The 18,041-nt window shown below is 39.3% G+C and overlaps 2 protein-coding genes across 2 annotated transcripts in view; one reads left to right on the top strand and one right to left on the bottom strand.

Moving 5' to 3' along the window:
• The first annotated feature begins 112 nt into the window (after positions 1 to 112).
• SELENOO (selenoprotein O) lies at positions 113 to 10,900 on the top strand. The gene is made up of 9 exons (XM_081331094.1): positions 113 to 688; positions 2,160 to 2,363; positions 2,907 to 3,087; positions 3,724 to 3,854; positions 5,188 to 5,468; positions 5,665 to 5,815; positions 6,732 to 6,917; positions 7,239 to 7,395; positions 7,690 to 10,900. Exons 1-9 carry the CDS (start codon positions 150 to 152, stop codon positions 7,885 to 7,887), a joined length of 2,028 nt encoding a protein of 675 aa, XP_081187220.1. The 5' UTR covers positions 113 to 149; the 3' UTR covers positions 7,888 to 10,900.
• A 208-nt stretch (positions 10,901 to 11,108) lies between these two features.
• The window catches only part of TUBGCP6 (tubulin gamma complex component 6), a 30,713-nt gene continuing 23,780 nt past the window's right edge, over positions 11,109 to 18,041 (bottom strand). The window contains exons 23-26 of the mRNA XM_081331091.1: positions 17,876 to 18,008; positions 17,416 to 17,629; positions 15,844 to 16,043; positions 11,109 to 14,452 (exon numbers count right to left, since the gene is read on the bottom strand). Of these exons, the coding sequence (XP_081187217.1) occupies positions 14,361 to 14,452; positions 15,844 to 16,043; positions 17,416 to 17,629; positions 17,876 to 18,008 (639 nt within the window). The 3' untranslated portion in view covers positions 11,109 to 14,360. The remainder of the gene's footprint in view (positions 14,453 to 15,843; positions 16,044 to 17,415; positions 17,630 to 17,875; positions 18,009 to 18,041) is intronic.

Below are 18,041 nucleotides of genomic sequence, written 5' to 3' on the forward strand. Positions count from 1 at the left end.
CGCCTCTCCGTGCCGTCATAGGGTGAACGCCGGAGGCGTGTTTCGCTGAAGGCATTTGGATAGGCTGCACGGAGAAGCTGCGGGCGGGATTAAGAGCTGCGTGACAGGGCGATCTGTCAGACGGTAGCCGAGACGGGAAAAAACGATGGATGGCCGCCGCTCTGCGCTGTAAACGTCGCTGCTTCGGTCGCTTGGGCTCATCGGCCGGCTGGTTCGTGTCCGCCACGACGGCGAGCCCCCTTGTCGGCATGGAGGCGGCCGCCTCGTCCGGGGCTCGGCCGTGGTTCGGCGCTTTGCGCTTCGACAACCGGGCTCTGCGGGCTCTGCCGCTGGATCCGAGCGAGGAGAACGTCCCTCGGTCCGTGCCGGGTGCCTGCTTCTCTCGGGTGCGGCCCACGCCAGTGCAGTCCCCGCGGCTGGTGGCTTTCTCCGCGCCGGCGCTGGCTCTGCTGGGCCTGCGGGAACCGCAGACGGCGGAGGAGGAAGAGGAGGCGGCGCTCTGCTTCAGCGGGAACCAGCTGCTGCCGGGAGCCGAGCCGGCCGCCCACTGCTACTGCGGCCACCAGTTCGGCAGCTTTGCGGGGCAGCTGGGCGACGGCGCGGCCATGTACCTGGGGGAGGTGCTGAACCCGCGTGGGGAGCGCTGGGAGATCCAGCTCAAGGGCGCCGGGCTCACCCCTTTCTCCAGGTAAAGGGAGGCGGAGGAGCTGCTGGGCGGGAGGGAGGGGAGACGGGGAGCCGGACTTGCCAACTGCTGAGTGCGATAAGCTCCCGGGGGTTTGAAGAGTGGCAGCGACGCGTGCACCATTCAGGGGGTTGGGCTTGATGGCCTCTGAGATCTCTTCCAGCTCTAAGATACAGCGGTAGGCAACCTTGGTCTCTTTTATGACTCGTGGACTTCAACTCCCAGAATTCCTGAGCCAGCTGTGCTGGCTCAGGAATTCTGGGAGTTGAAGTCCACGAGTCATAAAAGAGACCAAGGTTGCCTACCCCTGGGGGGGGGGGACTTGGTTCCTTTTCTCAGCCAGGCCCTTTGTCCTGTACAGTTTTATTTATTTATTTTATTTTAATTCCATTTATATCCCGCCCTTCTCCGAAGACTCAGGGCGGCTTACAAGCTTAGCAGTAGCCTTCATTCTATGTATATGCCTGCTTATTAGGGCTTTCATACACCCCCCCCCCCAAGCGGCATTATTACAAAGTCAGCTTATTGCCCCCAACAATCTGGGTCCTCATTTTACCTACCTCGGAAGGATGGAAGGCTGAGTCAACCTTGAGCCTGGTGGGATGCGAACCTGCACTAATTGCAGGCAGCTGGTGTTACTTAAGGAGGCATTAGCCCACTGCTCCACCAAGGCTCCATATTAGTTCAGTTATTGAATAAAAAGGCATGGAAGATGATTATGGGCTGAAGGAATTATCTCTCAGGGCCAGTGCTTTTTTTGTAAAAGAAAAAGGTGCTGGAACTCACACATGTCATACAACCCTCCTTGCCTACCATACAAGGTTCCATCCAAAAAAAGGTGCCGGAACTCCGTTCTGAGCGTTCTATGAAAAAAAAAAGCCCTGCTCAGGGCTATTTTAATTTAGATTACTGAACAAAAGTCTGGACTTAGATGGCTATGTGTCTCTAATGGAGGTAGATCGACTTCTGGATTTATGCCCAATTCCCCAGCAGGTTTGTGATCTTTGTTCACGTTCAAAGTTAACAATTCTTTTCCCAAAGAGGGCAAAATCTAATTGGCATGCATTTGTTTTCCTTCGTTCTCCCTCCCCCCCACCCCTCCCCCATTGCAAGTCCCTGTTTGTTTTCTTGGCAAGATTTTGGGAATGGCTGGCCATTGCCTCCTTCCTAAGGCTCGCTCCTTTTTCTCCCAATTTCTATTTTCAGTGGTGTTTCTAAAATGTCAGAAATGATCACGTTAAAGCTGTACTCTACTGTTGTTTCAAGCTGGCATTACTAAAGCCATTCATTCAGTCATGCTTATTAGGTTGGAAATACTTGAGCTGGAAAATATTTAAAGTAAGAAATTCATTTTGGTTATTTGAGCCTTAAAAGATTCTTTAACATATAAGATGATTTCTGGCCCTTTGTGCTACATTTAATTTTGAGTTTTGAAGTTACATCATATTTACACATTTTATTTCGTTATTTTCAGACAAGCAGATGGTCGTAAAGTTCTGAGATCAAGCATAAGAGAATTCCTCTGCAGTGAAGCTATGTTTCACCTAGGAATACCAACCACCAGAGCAGGGACATGTGTAACATCGGATTCAGAAGTTATTCGGGATATATTTTATGATGGAAATCCCAAAAAAGAAAAGTGTACAATTGTACTAAGAATAGCACCAACATTTATTAGGTAATTGTTCTGGTTGGATGTAATATTAAAAGTGGTGTTCTTTATAACAGAATGTGGATAAACTCTTATTACAGTAGGACAGCAGTTAGTCAGGTCCAGAAGATTTTTGCATATTGCCATGATATATTGTAAATGTTCAGCTTCAGTGTTTTCTGGGATCACAAAGCTAGGATGACTAGCTTTTGTTTGTTAGACTATCTGAAAGATGCATTTTTGCAACTTAATGACTAGTTTCATTTCTGAATTATTTAGCTATATTTATATATGTATGGCTGTAGATTTAGAGATGAATATACTTGGTCACACAGTCAGCCAGATATATAGACTGGATTTGGCATTTTATCTACCTATCAAGTCCTTTCCAAGGTCCTGGGAAAGACAATATTAATTTATTAATAATAATTATATCAGAAATCAGTTTTATTTTCATTTGATGGTTAAATGTGCTTTTTAAAAAAATAGTTACAGAGAAAAAGATCTTACTGAAATGTTGAAATACCTTATGAATGGATGGGAGTAATTGGCAATTTCTGTTTTAAACAGGTTTGGGTCATTTGAAATTTTTAAATCTGCTGATGAATTTACAGGACGTAAAGGTCCCAGTGTTAATAGAAATGATATTAGAGTTCAAATGCTTGATTATGTGATCAGCACTTTCTATCCAGATATTCTGCAAACACACCCTGACAATAATATCCAGAGGAATGCTGCTTTCTTTCGAGAGGTAAGGTGAGAGCTGAGAATTTATAGTATTAAGTTAAATCTACACCTCTCCTCCAGAGGCATTCAGGAAGGCTTTTTAACATTCAATTATTAATGCCATAGTTAACAGGCTAATTTGTCTCATTTGCTTATCATGGAGTAGGAATTTTAATGGAAAATTCACATTCGCAAGCTTGTGTAAATAGCTTCATGCAATCTCTCAATCTCTAAATTTATGTATTGTGTTATTTTATGAAAATATCAATTTATTGTATTTTCTTTTGTTACAGAAGATTCCTGAGACTCACATTTATTCTAAGTCTATTTTGTTCTAATTGTATAATTTCAGACTTTCCGAAGTACTTTTGAAGTACTTGTTAATCTGCAAAAAGAACAAAAAATTGTAGAAAAAATTAAGATCCCAAATTCTACCCTGACGCTTATGTGAAGAATATCTTCCAAATTAAAAGCTGTCTTAGATATTGAAATCTAAAACTCTATGAATGCTAGAATAGAAAACTTTCAACATACACATTTGTTTACCATGTTATTACAACACAACATACACATTTGTTTACCATGTTATTACAACACAGCTCTTCTAAAATATAATTTGTAGATGAAAAGAGCTTGACAACTAATTGGTATATGTTTTAAGGTATCAAGACGGACAGCCAGGATGGTTGCTGAATGGCAGTGTGTTGGATTTTGTCATGGTGTGCTCAACACAGATAATATGAGTGTACTGGGACTTACAATTGACTATGGACCTTTTGGATTTATGGACAGGTTAGTGTAGCTCAGGTTCTTACAATGTATTGATAAGGTAAAGGTAAAGGTTCCCCCGCACATGTATGCTAGTCGTTTCCAACTCTAGGGGCCAGTGCTCATCTCCGTTTCAAAGCCGAAGAGCCAGCGCTTGTCCAAGGACGTCTTGTGGTCATGTGGCCAGCATGACTAGACGCCAAAGGCTCACGGAACACTGTTACCTTCCCACCGTAGTGGTCCCTATTTTTCTACTTGCATTTTTACGTGCTTTCGAACTGCTAGGTTGGCAGAAGCTGTGACGAGTAACAGGCACTCACTCTGTTACACGGCACTTGGGATTCGACCCGCCAAACTGCCAACCATCTGATTGACAAGCTCAGCGTCCTAACCCACTGAGCCACCGCATCCCTCTTAATGTATTGATACTATCTTGCAATTTTGGTCAATAATTTAATTCCAGTACTTTTCTTTCTTCAGTGGAAAAAACTGAAGCACATTGAATTATTATTTCGGTTAAATTGTCTTGCCATTACAGTATGTTTTAAGTATTTGTAGAGTTAGTACAAAATCATTAATTTTGCATGTAGAAATCATTAATTTTGCATTCAGAAAAGATGGAGAGATGAGACTACCTTCCTACGAGCGGAATGGGACAAATTGCCACAGCCAACTCACTGTGGCCAACTCACCATGGCCAACTCATTGCAGAACAACTTCCTACAGGACAATTCAACAGTTCAATTATTTAAAATAATTTAAAAATAATTTAATTTTTGTCATTCACTGTTCATTCGTCCCTCCTTTAGCATCCGTTTTTTAAAAATGATTCTACCCCACCATTTCTTCGATATTAGTGTAACTCTTGTCCTGCGGCAGATTGTCCTGCAGCGAGTTGGCCATGGCAAGTTGTGCCGCGGTGAATTGTCTGTGGCGAGTTTGCTGTGGTGAGTTGGCCCACGGCGGGTTGTCCTAGACCCAGTTCAAGATGGAGAGAGATGAGCTGCAAAAAGATCTTGTCTCTAATGATAGACCATAATGAAAGACTATATGGCACATAAGCATTGTTGAAATGGTTATTTCAAATAGCAATGCTATCTGCATGAATATGATGATACAGTGTTTAAAATGAATGTGATGGCAGTTTATATACTCTGATTTTTCCCCCCATCTTTACCTGTTGTTTGTAACTTTGTGTTTGCACCTGTCTTAGATTTGATTAACTCATCTTAGAAAGTGATGCATACTTGTCTTCAAATATCTAAGTGCTTCCTGCAGTATTTGATGATTCTGTGCCATGTATCCGTATCAGTTAAATATTGCCTTGTATCATTTTATCTTTTGTATTTTTTTCTAGATATGATCCTGAACATATTTGCAATGGATCTGATAACATGGGACGATATGCTTATAATAAGCAACCAGAGATTTGTAAGTGGAATCTAACCAAATTTGCTGAAGCCTTAGTCCCAGAACTTCCACTGGAAATCAGCATTCCCATTCTGGAAGAGGAATATGATGCAGAATTTGAAAAGCATTATTTGCAAATGATGAGAAGGAAACTAGGTTTAATTCAGCTGCAGCTAGAAGAAGATAATAAGCTGGTCCTTGATCTCTTGGAGACTATGCACATCACAGGTGACTATGAATTATATTCATTTTAAGAATACTAAAAAACAAAATCAACTTGACCACATACATTTGGATAATTATGATGCATTAAAAATATTACAGTTGTAAAAACACTTGGAACTCAGTTATAGAAAGTTGAAATAAAAAGTGGAAACTTTCTTATATGGCTGAAATTACCATTCTTGTCTAATCTGCTCTGTAGGTGCAGACTTTACAAATACTTTCCGCTTGTTGAACTCATTCCCTGTGGATTTTGATCCTTTAAACCTAGAAGAGTTTCTGGATCAGATCTCAAAGCAATGTGCGTCTTTGGAGGAACTGAAAGTTGCTTATAAGCCTCAGATGGATCCTAGGTATATTGAGTCATGAGTCTGTGCTGTGAGAGCACCAATGCTGTGTCAGTTTTTGTGAGAGAATAATAATTGCTGACTAATTTTATATATCAAAATATAGCTATGAAATAGATAAATATGTAAATTGACTGCTAAAGTTCAACGTTGCTGTTATAATGTTCTTATACCTCTGGCCAAGCAGCTGAAATAACATTTGTTTCTATATTTAAATTAAACTAAAGATTTAAATTGAAACTCAAGTACTTTGGCCACCTAATGAGAAGGAAGGACTCACTGGAGAAGAGCCTAATGCTGGGAAAGATTGAGGGCAATAGAAGAAGGGGACAACAGAGAATGAGGTGGCTGGATGGAGTCACTGAAGCAGTAGGCGTGAGCTTAAATTGACTCCAGAAGATGGTAGAGGACAGGAAGGCCTGGAGGAACGTTGTCCATGGGGTCGCGATGGGTCGGACACGACTTTGCAGCTAACAACAACAACAAAGATTTTAAGCTATTAGGTGCTAGAAGCAATTATGAGTTGAAATACAATAGAATAATCAATACAAGGATGAGCAAGCAAAACCTGCTTTGTCATTCCATTCATGGTGGAAACTGCCTGTTGAATTTTAAGGAACTTTGGAAGGAAAGCATGAAATGACACAGCCTGTTATGTTACAGAATTGAAAGCACAGGTAATATATGAAAAGCCAAGTCTGCCCACTTTTATTTAAACAAGCTTTTAAAACAGTGTTTTTCAAGCTTGTTGACTTTTAAGACATATGGACTTCATTCTGTCTGGGGAACTCTGGGATTTAAGTTCACATGTCTTAAGTTATCAAGTTTGAGAAGCACTGCTTTAGAAGGATAAAAAAGAACTCTTGACAAGTATAATGCCTAATGATAGGTTATCATATGGAATTGATGTGCTTTTTTCTAGACAACTTTCCATGATGTTAATGTTAGCACAGTCTAACCCACAACTCTTTGCCTTGATTGGAACAAAGTCAAATATCAATAAGGAATTGGAACGAATAGAACAGTTCTCTAAGCTGCAGCAATTAACAACCTCCGATTTAGTCAATAGAAATAAAAAAAACTGGAAAAACTGGTTGCAGAATTACAGGTGAGTTTATTTACATTCCCTTTGCTTAGTGGCCTTCCCCCCCCCCTTTCTTGAGATATATTTATAAATCAGCTAATAAAAATTTAGTCATTGCCTTGTGAAATGCAGATGAATATTTGTGTCTAATGCTGTTATATAACTTCTAATTGTTCATTTGTTAATGTTATATTCTTAGTTAGCACTATGAGATTTATTCTGAAGTACATACTTTTAGAACACATTCAGATTAATGTCTTTTATTTAAAAGTCTCTTTTGAATGAATCATTTCAGATGTTTAACCAACTGTGTTGATCTAAGCACTTGCTTTTATCTGCTTCCAGAGATAGACTAGAAAAAGAAATGGAACACATTAGTAATACTGACACATGGAATGATGAGCATCTGAAAATTATGAATGCCAGCAATCCAAAATATATATTGAGGAACTATATCGCTCAAAAGGCTATTGAAGCAGCAGAAAATGATGACTTTCTAGAGGTAAACAGTTTTTTCTCACATTTATGTTATTTTATTTTATTTTATTTTTGCCCACCCATCTCATAGCAGGAATTCTGGGTGGCTTATCAGTAGATAAAACTGGAGCAACAATAAAATTGAACAATCTCTGACACCCAAGTCCAGGGTCAAGAAAAATCATTCTAGATTTGCCACAAAAACCAACCAATCAAATTCTTGTGAGATGTGCAGGAATGGGGTGGGGCCTCCAAATCCAAAGGACACTATTAAGAACATTCCCGTATTGCTGTCTTGTGTCCTTTCCTTTCTCTACAGGTGAGAAGAGTCTTGAAACTCCTAGAAAGGCCATATGAAGATTCAGAATGCTTCCTAGAGCTATCTGAGGAGAGGGAGGAGGAAGAAAGTGTGACGGCAGCTGCTTCTGCTGTTGCTACCTGCAGCTCAGGAACCCCGGAAAGAATTCCATATAGCAGTAAGCCTCCACTTTGGGCATCTGAGCTCTGTGTGACATGATCTTCGTAACTGCCTTGCTAAAACTTTCCACAAATTGGTTATGAAGCTCCCAGGAGTGGAAAGGGTAGCAAGGTGCTGTAGAAGTGCTATTAAGTCTGAACAGACCATTTGGATGTTTTCTTGTTCTCACCTGAGCCACGTTTATTTTATCAGATGTGACAATCAATTGTTTGGGCACCTACTTCATATGCTAGGAGACTCGGTAGGTTGACGTTTATCTTCTCTCTTGAGCAGGAAGCGCTGCTATATATTTATGCATACTGGCTGGTGAACATCCAAATGAAATCTGTGTTTTTGAAGACAAAAATATGAAACCGAATACTGGATGTATTTTTGTCTGAAAATGAGCTACTAGTACTTCAGAGCTATGTTTTTAATTTTTACTTTTGCAGGGATATTTTAGAATAGAATTAGAATTAGAATGAATAGAATAGAATAGAATAGAATAGAATAGAATAGAATAGAATAGAATAGAATAGAATAGAATAGAATAATAACTTTATTTTTGAATTATACTAATCGGCATACATTAAAATGAAATTTCGTTGCATTCAGCTCTCAAACGGTCACCACCTCCGATATATACTACATAGATAAGACAAAAATAAATAAATACAGAGTTATGCATATACCTACATATATTATATGACACAGAGAAACAACAGTCTAGTTTGGGTTATGTATACATGTGCATGGCGAGAAACACGAATCTTGCGAGTTTACCAGATGGATGGCATAGGGAACAAAGCTATTACAGAATCAGGTAGTCCTGCTAGAAATACTTCGAAACCTCCTCCCAGAGGGGAGCAACAGAAACAGACCGTAAAGGGGGTGTGTGGGGTCGCTGACAATGCTTTGAGCTCTAAGCACACAGCGATTATAAGCAGCATCCTGAATAACGGAGCGAGCTTCCTATGATCTTCTCGGCTGTCCTTACCGCTCTCTGTTTGGACCTTCCGTCTGAGGTACTGCTGCCACCAAACCAGACAGTGATGCAGTTTGTTAAAATGCTCTCAATTGTGCCTCTGTAAAAAGTGGCCAGGACAGAAGGAGAAATATGTGCTCTTCTCATCTGATGCAGGAAATGCAGATGCTGGTTTGCACGCTTCACTAAGAGTGACGTGTGGAGAGACCAATTCAGATTGTTAGTTATCTGCACCCCCAGATTGCCTCTCACTGGGTAGTGAGTTGCTTTTATTTTGAAGATGTGTTTCACTTAAGCAGATTGTTCATGTATTGTACCTCTATGACTCAGTCATGAAAATATCACCACTGGGCTTTAGGGAAATAGCAAAACTGTACACCAGACATGTCCAATTCGCGACGTCACGTGATGTTGCGCAATGTATCGGGATGGTTTTGCCATTGCCAGCAATGGGGTGGGCACGGCTTCCAGATGACGCGTCCGGCCCGCGGGACAGCAGTTTGACACCCCTGCTGTACACTATAAAAAAGCAAACAATTCAGACAAATATTTTCAACAACTACCTTACATGGATATGCATCCAGAAACTTGACTCACTGTCTCCACCTCCTTGTGAATTAGGAAGCATACAGCAAATTTATTTTTTCTTTTTGGTTCAAGGCTGTATCCTGCTTTCTGGGTCTTTACATGCTGTTCACTGAATGAGGAATATTTAACACTTTACTCCCCCAAAATAAATCTTCAAAATTAATGGCACCAATTACTTGTTGAATAGATGAACAAACTGAATTTAGCTTTGCTACTCCTGTTCTTAAGGGATGATTCATTAACCCCCTAACTTAAGAAGTATAGCCTCAGAGTGACATCTTTAAACGATATTGCTGTACTAGGTGAAAATATAAATGACAGATTTTGAACAAGCCTTCTGTCTTCCAATGTTACATTTTGTATAGGTTGTGTATTTTTGTGTTTCAAATTTGCTACCTCAGGGGAGAGTCTTCCATTTTTGGCTATGTGGGGTTTATTGCCCAGGTTTTTTTTATTACGTTTAACTATAGCATTCAGAATATATATTTCATATATTTCAGTTGAAGATCATTCAACAAAATAACTGGATAAAAACATATCTTCTCTTTCTGAAGAATATGTGTCTCAATGGGTGGGTGGCAATGGCTACAGTTAGAATACATTTTTTCTTTTTTTCATTGATTGTGCTGGAATGTGATAAACATAAAAGATATGCTCTTTTTGCATTAATAATGAATTCTTACTTTTGTTGATAAGTTGACATACAGTAGATAGGAGAGAAATTCTGAAAAATAAAAATCCAGAGTACAGGTAGTTGAGTTGAGTTGTGTTACAACCATAATGGAATCTATTATGGTTGTAAGTTTTGATGGTTGTAAAATGGGTCAGTCACAGGACCAACCTGATTTTACTATTTTTCTGCTGCAGTCATTAAGCAAACACATTTGATAAGCAAATGCTGTGGTTGTTAAGCAAACCCATTGTTCACTATGGGATGGTTTTGCTGAAAACCAAAATTTCCAGTTTTTGGCAAAATTGTCATAAAATGCAGTCAAGTGATTGCAGGGCGTTGCAAGCAGCTGTAAGTGCACCAGTGTTGAGTGCTCAAAGTGAGGTCATATGACAGCAAGTTTGGGGCAACCATCAGAACTTCAGATCAAAGTTGTACATCTCCTTTTGTGGGTCCGTCTTAACTTTGAATTGGTCACTAACCAACTGGTCTACGCTGAGGACCATCTGTATTAAAGAACTAATAAGACTTTAAGTCATACTATGACTATTAATAAGTCATTAAGTCATACTATTAAAAGGTCTTATGTTTTTAGTACCAAGTCTTTTTGGTACTTGTTTAAATAAAACATAACAGGACAAATGATGTGAATAAAATTAAATAATTTTATTGGGCCTGGATTTCAGGGTTTTTGGCAATAAAATATACCATGTGACTGTTGTTACCATGATTTTATTTTAAATGAGTGTTATGATTTTCATCATAGTGCATAAAATCTACAAGCTGTCACCATGAGCTGTATTAATTGAAAATAAATGAATTTGATCATGTTTATAGCAAATATTGTCTCTTTATTTTTTAGGGTAAGGAAATTAGGAGATGAAATAAATGTTTTAAATTATTGTATGCAACTAATTTCTAGTTTTTGGAATGGCACTGAAGTAAATTGATCCCATGTTGAGGGGCCTGAATGGATGGAATTCATCTTATGTCCCAAGAGAAACAGTTGCTGTTAGGATTGCACTCTTTGAAGACTACTTGTGTAAATATGGCAGTAAATGTGGAATGTTGCAGATCACGATTTGGGAAACCTGCTAAATGATGGGTTTTACTGGTTATAGGAGGTCCATTGCTCTGAGCAGGACTGGGAATAATGGCTAGAGAATTCTGAGATGAAATCTGCACATCTTTAAAATTTGTTGAAATTGAAAAGTACTGCCCTGTAGAACATCATCAATAACCTAGTCACCTTCCTTTATTTACCCATTACTCCACAGAAGAGAGAACAAGGAGAAAGATTTAAAAGATGAGGGAAGAACACGTAGTTTAGAAACAAGGTACTGCAGTACTATAAGTTTTCTGTTGACTATTTTGATTATTAAGTCCCATAATAGTGTACAAAATCTCAAATTTCTCAAGGTTGGGCAGTCAACGTCAACTTGTTTTACCAACACATCCAAGAAGCCTCTTGGTAACAATACAGAAGTGATTTATCATTGTTTTCCTCTGCTTTTGTTTTGGCTTTTGATTTTCCATTCTGGTCTGTAGGCCTGAAGACAGGTTTGACCCATCTTCCAAGTATTAATCAGGGCTGATTCTGCTTAGTGTTAAGGTCAGCCAAATGCTGCCATTTCCTCAGTTTGTATTTTCAATCTGTCCGTTTTCATCTGGGCAATAATGCAAATTCATGTTGCCAAGCTGATCCTCCACCCAAATAATTTATTACTACAAACACTCTCATGGTCTATTACTACATAATATAATTTGTTCATGAAAATACCAACCATAAATGGGACAATCTCAGAAGAGCTGAGATGCCACTTACAATCTATCAGGCTTCCATTAGATTTTGCACAATGCATTTTACTCTATTACTCTAAGCCTTAGATCCAAAGTTTATAAATTATGATTGATTATAATGTAAAAATGTTCTGAGAAATGTAAAATTGGGTTTGCTGTTAACAGACTTAATTAGAACATTTCATTACAATTCTATATGTACAATTTATTAGGCGTTACAATTCTAGTCATCATGTCCACTGAAAACAAGGAAGAACTAGATTTAGTGTAGTCCAGGGGTGTCAAACTGCTGGCCTGTGGGCCAGACGTGTCACAAGGAAACCACGCCCACCCCTTTGCTGGCAATGGGGAAAAAGTTCTGATATGTCACGCGACGTCATGTGATGTTGTGAGTTTGACATGTCTGGTATAGTTCAATATATTAAACAGCTGCTAAAGTACATTAATTTATTGCATTAGTCTGGCTGATTTTGGGCTGTTTAGTGCTAAAATAAACAATAACAATCTAGTCATATGGGTAAAACAGATACTATATTTTATGTTATTATATCCTAACTCCAACTCTCCAACCCTAAAAAGTTTGCAAGATTATGTTTAGTAATCAGGGAACACAGAATCAGTTGTTTATTCTTGTTTGGATGTTGCATTAATTGTGCACATTCATAAAATTCAAACTTGTATCGTTATGGTTAGCACATTATGTTAAAACAGAGTTTGGGAGATTTTTCTTTTTAAGTGCTGTCCTAGGAACTGAGATATCTTTGACTTAAAGACATACTTGCGAGGGAGTAAAGATGGAATTGCTGTCCATACTTTGGAAAAGCAGCTGCTTTTAGGCAGAAATGCTTCCCAGCTCCGCTCACTTCCCTTATACATTATACATTCCCTTATACATTCATACACTTATTCATATCGCATCCCACCAGGCTCAAGGTTGACTCAGCCTTCCATCCTTCCGAGGTAGGTAAAATGAGAACCCAGATTGTTGGGGGCAATTAAGCTGACTTTGTAATAATGCCGCTTGGTGTGTGTGTAAAAGCCCTAATAAGCAGGCATATACATAGAATGAAGGCTACTGCTAAGCTTGTAAGCCGCCCTGAGTCTTTGGAGAAGGGCGGGATATAAATGGAATTAAAAAAAAATAAGCATCCAAGATGGTGATGCAGCTGTGATGAATCGCACCTTGAGCTTTTTCAAGGACGTTTAGTAGCCTCACCCAGGCCCTCAGCTTACAAAGCAAATGCTAAGACAAAGGGGTGAGGGATATAGGAGGAAAGGTGATAAACAAACCAGAGATTGGTAGCTATTATAAGCAGATAAAAGCACTTGGTGAGCAGCATTGATTTGTGCTTCTTAGATTGTAAGCCGCCCCGAGTCTTCGGAGAAGGGCGGGATATAAATGGGATTAAAAATAGAAATAGAAATATCCTAGTGAGAGTCCTGCCTGGACCTTAGAGCTTTGCCTGGAGCTTGGAAGCAACTAGAGAAGGCGCAACTACAGTGAAATAACACCACATCTCAACTAGCGCAAGAATTTTTGGAAAAAGGCAAAAGTTGTCTTTGGAACACAAAGAACTTTCACAATGCTTAAACAAGCATTTCTACATTCTTGATGCCCATCAGCACATTCAGAAATGTCCTACACCATCACAAAGTAAGATTGCAAAGAATCTGAATGCAACACAGAACCTACATACTTGAGCCTACAAAGTGCAATAGAATAAGGTAAACTTAAAAGCTTTGGTGATATGCTAGTCATGGACTAAAGCAATATAACATACTTTCACATCCAGCACCACTCTGCCATCTCTCTTCTATTCCCTCACATTTATTTATTTATTTCCTTCCTCCCTACCTCCCACTGCAAAGCAATCAATAGCAAAATCTATGTGCTTGCCCAAATCCCAATGATTGGATGTCTTCTGGTGTGCCTTGATGCCAATTAAAAAATAATAAAGGGTACAATAAGAACACTGAGGGAAATGAAGGGTATGTAGATGTATTGGGAAAATGATTAAATAGGTCTATTAAAAAATCTTCACAGCATCTATAATTATAGGCCATTACAGCATAATTAAATAAACAGATTCTGGATTGTGTACATATTAAATTTATCCACACAGAGGTAATTGTCAGGAGTGCACTTTTTTTTTACTCTGAACATCTGCATATTTATTACAAAATAATAAATTTATGCTTTGCTCTTTATTACACATTTACATGAGAAGCTTTGACAATGCTAAAGGAAGAATTTACACATTAACAAATTTACATCTATGCACACTTTGATATATCAAACCAACAAGAGAAACATGCTTCTGTGAACTGAGAAGACAGTATGAACCAGTGCCATGCTATGTGAGGAAAATGGAGCATCTTGCTGTATCAGTGGGATCATTCAGTGCAAACTCTTCAAAGCTTCTGAGGTCAGCAGCTTTCAAATGGCCCTAGGTTCCTTGTAGCAGAAGAGCAGTAGTCTATTCCAAAAGCTCAATTATCTTTGTAATAGTTGTTAAAGTTAATTCGTAGTAAGAAATCTTCCAGGTGAGGCTGGTACCCTCTGTTGACAAGCTTTGTTACTACTGCAAGGAAAGGGAAGGAAAAGAGGCAAAACTTACAAAAGTCAATCTTATCAATTGAATCTGCATCTTCACATTCGGTCTGAAACAGCTTATGGCAAGAGAAATGTTACTGAGTCTTCCAAATGTTCTTACTGGAAAAAGCAAAGTGGCCCTTGAATGAATCCTTGCAACAGTGTGCATTAACTGGATGAGCCACATCAAATCCTAAACTATTATTTCTCCCAGCAAAGTTTCATTTAGTTGCGGAGAACCTTGTCCAGCATCCTGCCCCGCTAAGAATGTTTTAGATATCCTGTAGTGATGCTACCAAGTGCATGGGTAACCATAGCAGTCATCAGCTGGCTTTCCTTATAACAGCTGTAAACAGTGGGACTTAAATTCTGAATAAAAAGGGAAAGGGAAAGGACATAAGGCTCAAAATTAGGGGGTGAAAGTAGGCCTGAAGGAAAAAAATACATGCTCTGCAAAAAGAGGATCCTTAAGTTGGGGGTGATGGCAGGGTGAACCTGATGCGTATTTACTGTAAGGAACCAAACAATTACAAAGAGGATTGCAGAAAGAGAGACAGTGTTATTGACATCTGCCTTCCTTTATGCAAACTGCTTCAACCTGAGGGGTTTACATAGCAAACTAAAGTGCAGACTGCAGAAGCACAGCTGAAGCTGCACCTGATTTCACGGTTTCACCATCTTGATACTAAATGATACTTTTAATATGAAATGAAGTGCAAGTGTAGACCAAAGTTTTTCTTCTACATCGGGAATCCCCAACTTGTGGGCCGTGGCCAACTACTGGGCTGTGGCCTATTGGCCACCGGGCCATGTGAGTGGCTGGTCGGTGGTTGCGCATGCACGCAGCCACACTTGCGCAAGTGTCGTTGCGTTGTGGGTGTTTGGAGCCCACTCGCGTGAGCATCACAAACATCGTAGGCGTTTGTGGCTCCACTCGCACAAGCACCATCAAGAGCGTCATGGGCATTCGTGGCCCCGCTTCTTTCAGGGTTGGTGTCCTGGAGTGGAGGAGGGGGAAAAGAAGGGATGATTTTGTGGGAGGGGTAAATGCATGTGAATGCCCGCAACAACGCTCGCATGAGTGGGGCCATGAACACCCACAATCCTCATGGAGCCGAGCGCGAACCAGCCACTCATGTGGCCCAGTGGCCAATAGGCCACGGCCTGGTAGTGGGCCGTGGCCCACAGGTTGGGCACCCCTGCCTTAAAATACAGAATGTTAATTATCATTTCCCTGGTTTGCTCTAAGAAAACAGATACATTAATTAGTCTTAATTTCAAAGGGACCGTAATGTAATCTTAAGATTAGTTAACTATGCTGTGCTTGAGTTTCATTTTGATTTTCAGACTAACAGAGAAAAATTGCATGGCAAGTCTTACCGTTGAACAGAAAATGAGAGTAATATTTGAATGTGTTATAGGACTGCTGCATTAATCCAAAGTTAGGGTGAACAGCCACTTGTTTGCTGCTATCAAAATTCCATGACTGAGAGATTAACTGGTTACGGAACTTTAAAATGAGGCTAAAGATGCTGTGAATTATGTTCATCACAGGGGCTGCCTTTTCAGTCAATAATCCCCTGCCAAGGAAAAAGCAAAGATACATTTTAAACAGATACCAATGTGAAATTAACTGACAGGCAGCAATGCAATCCCTCTAACTTTGCAATAGTTATAAAAATATGCCTTAAGTCTGGAAACAAAGAAAATATTAAAAAGGAAGTCAGACTAGTTCATTGTTTCTTAAACATCTTGCTTTCAGAACCCTTTCCCGCTTTTAAAAATTAGAGAACTCAAAATAAGCTTTTGTATATGTTTATCATTTACCATATTCAGAGTTAAAATGGATTGATTCACAGAGTATTTATTACTGAATCATATAAAAAGGCATACTAACCCCATTAGATACTAACCCATTGTTCATGAAACCCCACAAAATTTTAACAAATAAAAAATAGTAAGAGTGTAATTGATTTACATTTTGCAAATATCTTCAACAACTCGAAAACAGTTTGGCTTTTGAGAACCAGAGAAGGCCTGGGTGATCCCCAGTGGTCCTAGGACACTGCTATAACCTTTCTTAATAAACTATAGTTCCAGTCTGTTCTGACCCTGGATTAGCTTGAAGGGTTGACATAAATCTCAACTCTTCCCTGCTCTGCATAGAGTCATCGTTACCATAAGGAACCAAATACAAAGAGGATTGGGGAAAGAAACCACTTGTGCAAAGGATCCTAACTATATTTATTTGATTTTTATTTATCTTTTACTATAAGCCATTTGGGGAGACCTATTATCCTAAAAGGATACAAATTATTGTAATCAATCAATCGTCTGACAGTCTCTAGGATTTAAACAAAGTAATAATATTAAACTAGTGGTCAATTTCCTTTTCTTAAAACAGAGTAATGTACACTATTTACAAAACTTCCAAGAGAACCACAAGTGGTTCTGCACTAGGGTGGCTACAGTTCAGATTGCTCCTCAGGACACACTGTACATAGACTGACTGTTTAACAATTTTAAAGGAATTTTTCTGGTAGCTGAAGTACTGTCTAAACTTCTCTTCATTCCTGCAACTCAATGCAAGCAACTATTTCTGTGGTCCATCAATGCACAATGCATTTGTTCTGCTGCATTATAGTAGCAATAAACGTAAACCAAGTCAGTATAATGGAAACCCATGTTTATCCAGCCTTTTATTATATGAAAACTATTGATCAACACACGCAGACAAGTAAGTTATACCAGGGGTCCCCAATCCCCAGGCCACTACTAGGCAGTGGTCTATTTGGAACTGGGCAGTGCGAGTGGGGGACCTGCATGCCTGCAGCTTGATTTGTATGAGCGGCGGGCTTGTACACGTGCATACGCGCTGCAGCTTAACTTGTGCAAGTCGTGCCTCCAAGCTGCAAAGGTTGGGGACCACTGAGTTATATACAGCTTCCTTACCGGAAGATTGCTTTGTTGAGATATTCTGCATGGGTTCTGTAAATTTCTTCCAAATTCCCCACAGAAGACAATTTATTTCCAAATTCACACCAGGTGACATGCAAAATCTGATTGGCAATATACCCTTGAATAACTTTAACAAAATGCTGCATTTCATGCTTATAAAGCTGGAGTTGTCGAAACTGGACTGAGTTCGATGCATGTTTTACTAATGCTGCAAAACAAATATATTTAATCAATCAATCAATCAATCAATCAATCACAGGGTCTGAAAACACATGGTTATTATTTAAAAATGAGAATATTTCAGAAGCCAAATTTAAAAGGAAAAAAAAGATAAATATAATGTAAGGTTTACAAATTACTGCTAAATGTAATAATGTTCAATAAAATATTACACGATCAATAAAATAGATAAATGGAAAAAAATATTTGGCAGAAGTACGCAAATCAGTCTTACCAGTTCGCTTTAAGTGGAACCAGACATCTTTAAGAGTCCATACCATATGTTTCAGCTGAAGCAGGAAGGAGAATATCTTGTTATATTTATTCATACAGTTCTCAGTAATTACAATATTTAAGGGCCAGTCAACCTAAAAGAAAAAGAAAATAATTCTCACTGCATA

This window comes from Vipera berus (assembly GCF_964194415.1).
Source record: "Vipera berus genome assembly, chromosome: 6".
Taxonomy (NCBI): domain Eukaryota; kingdom Metazoa; phylum Chordata; class Lepidosauria; order Squamata; family Viperidae; genus Vipera; species Vipera berus.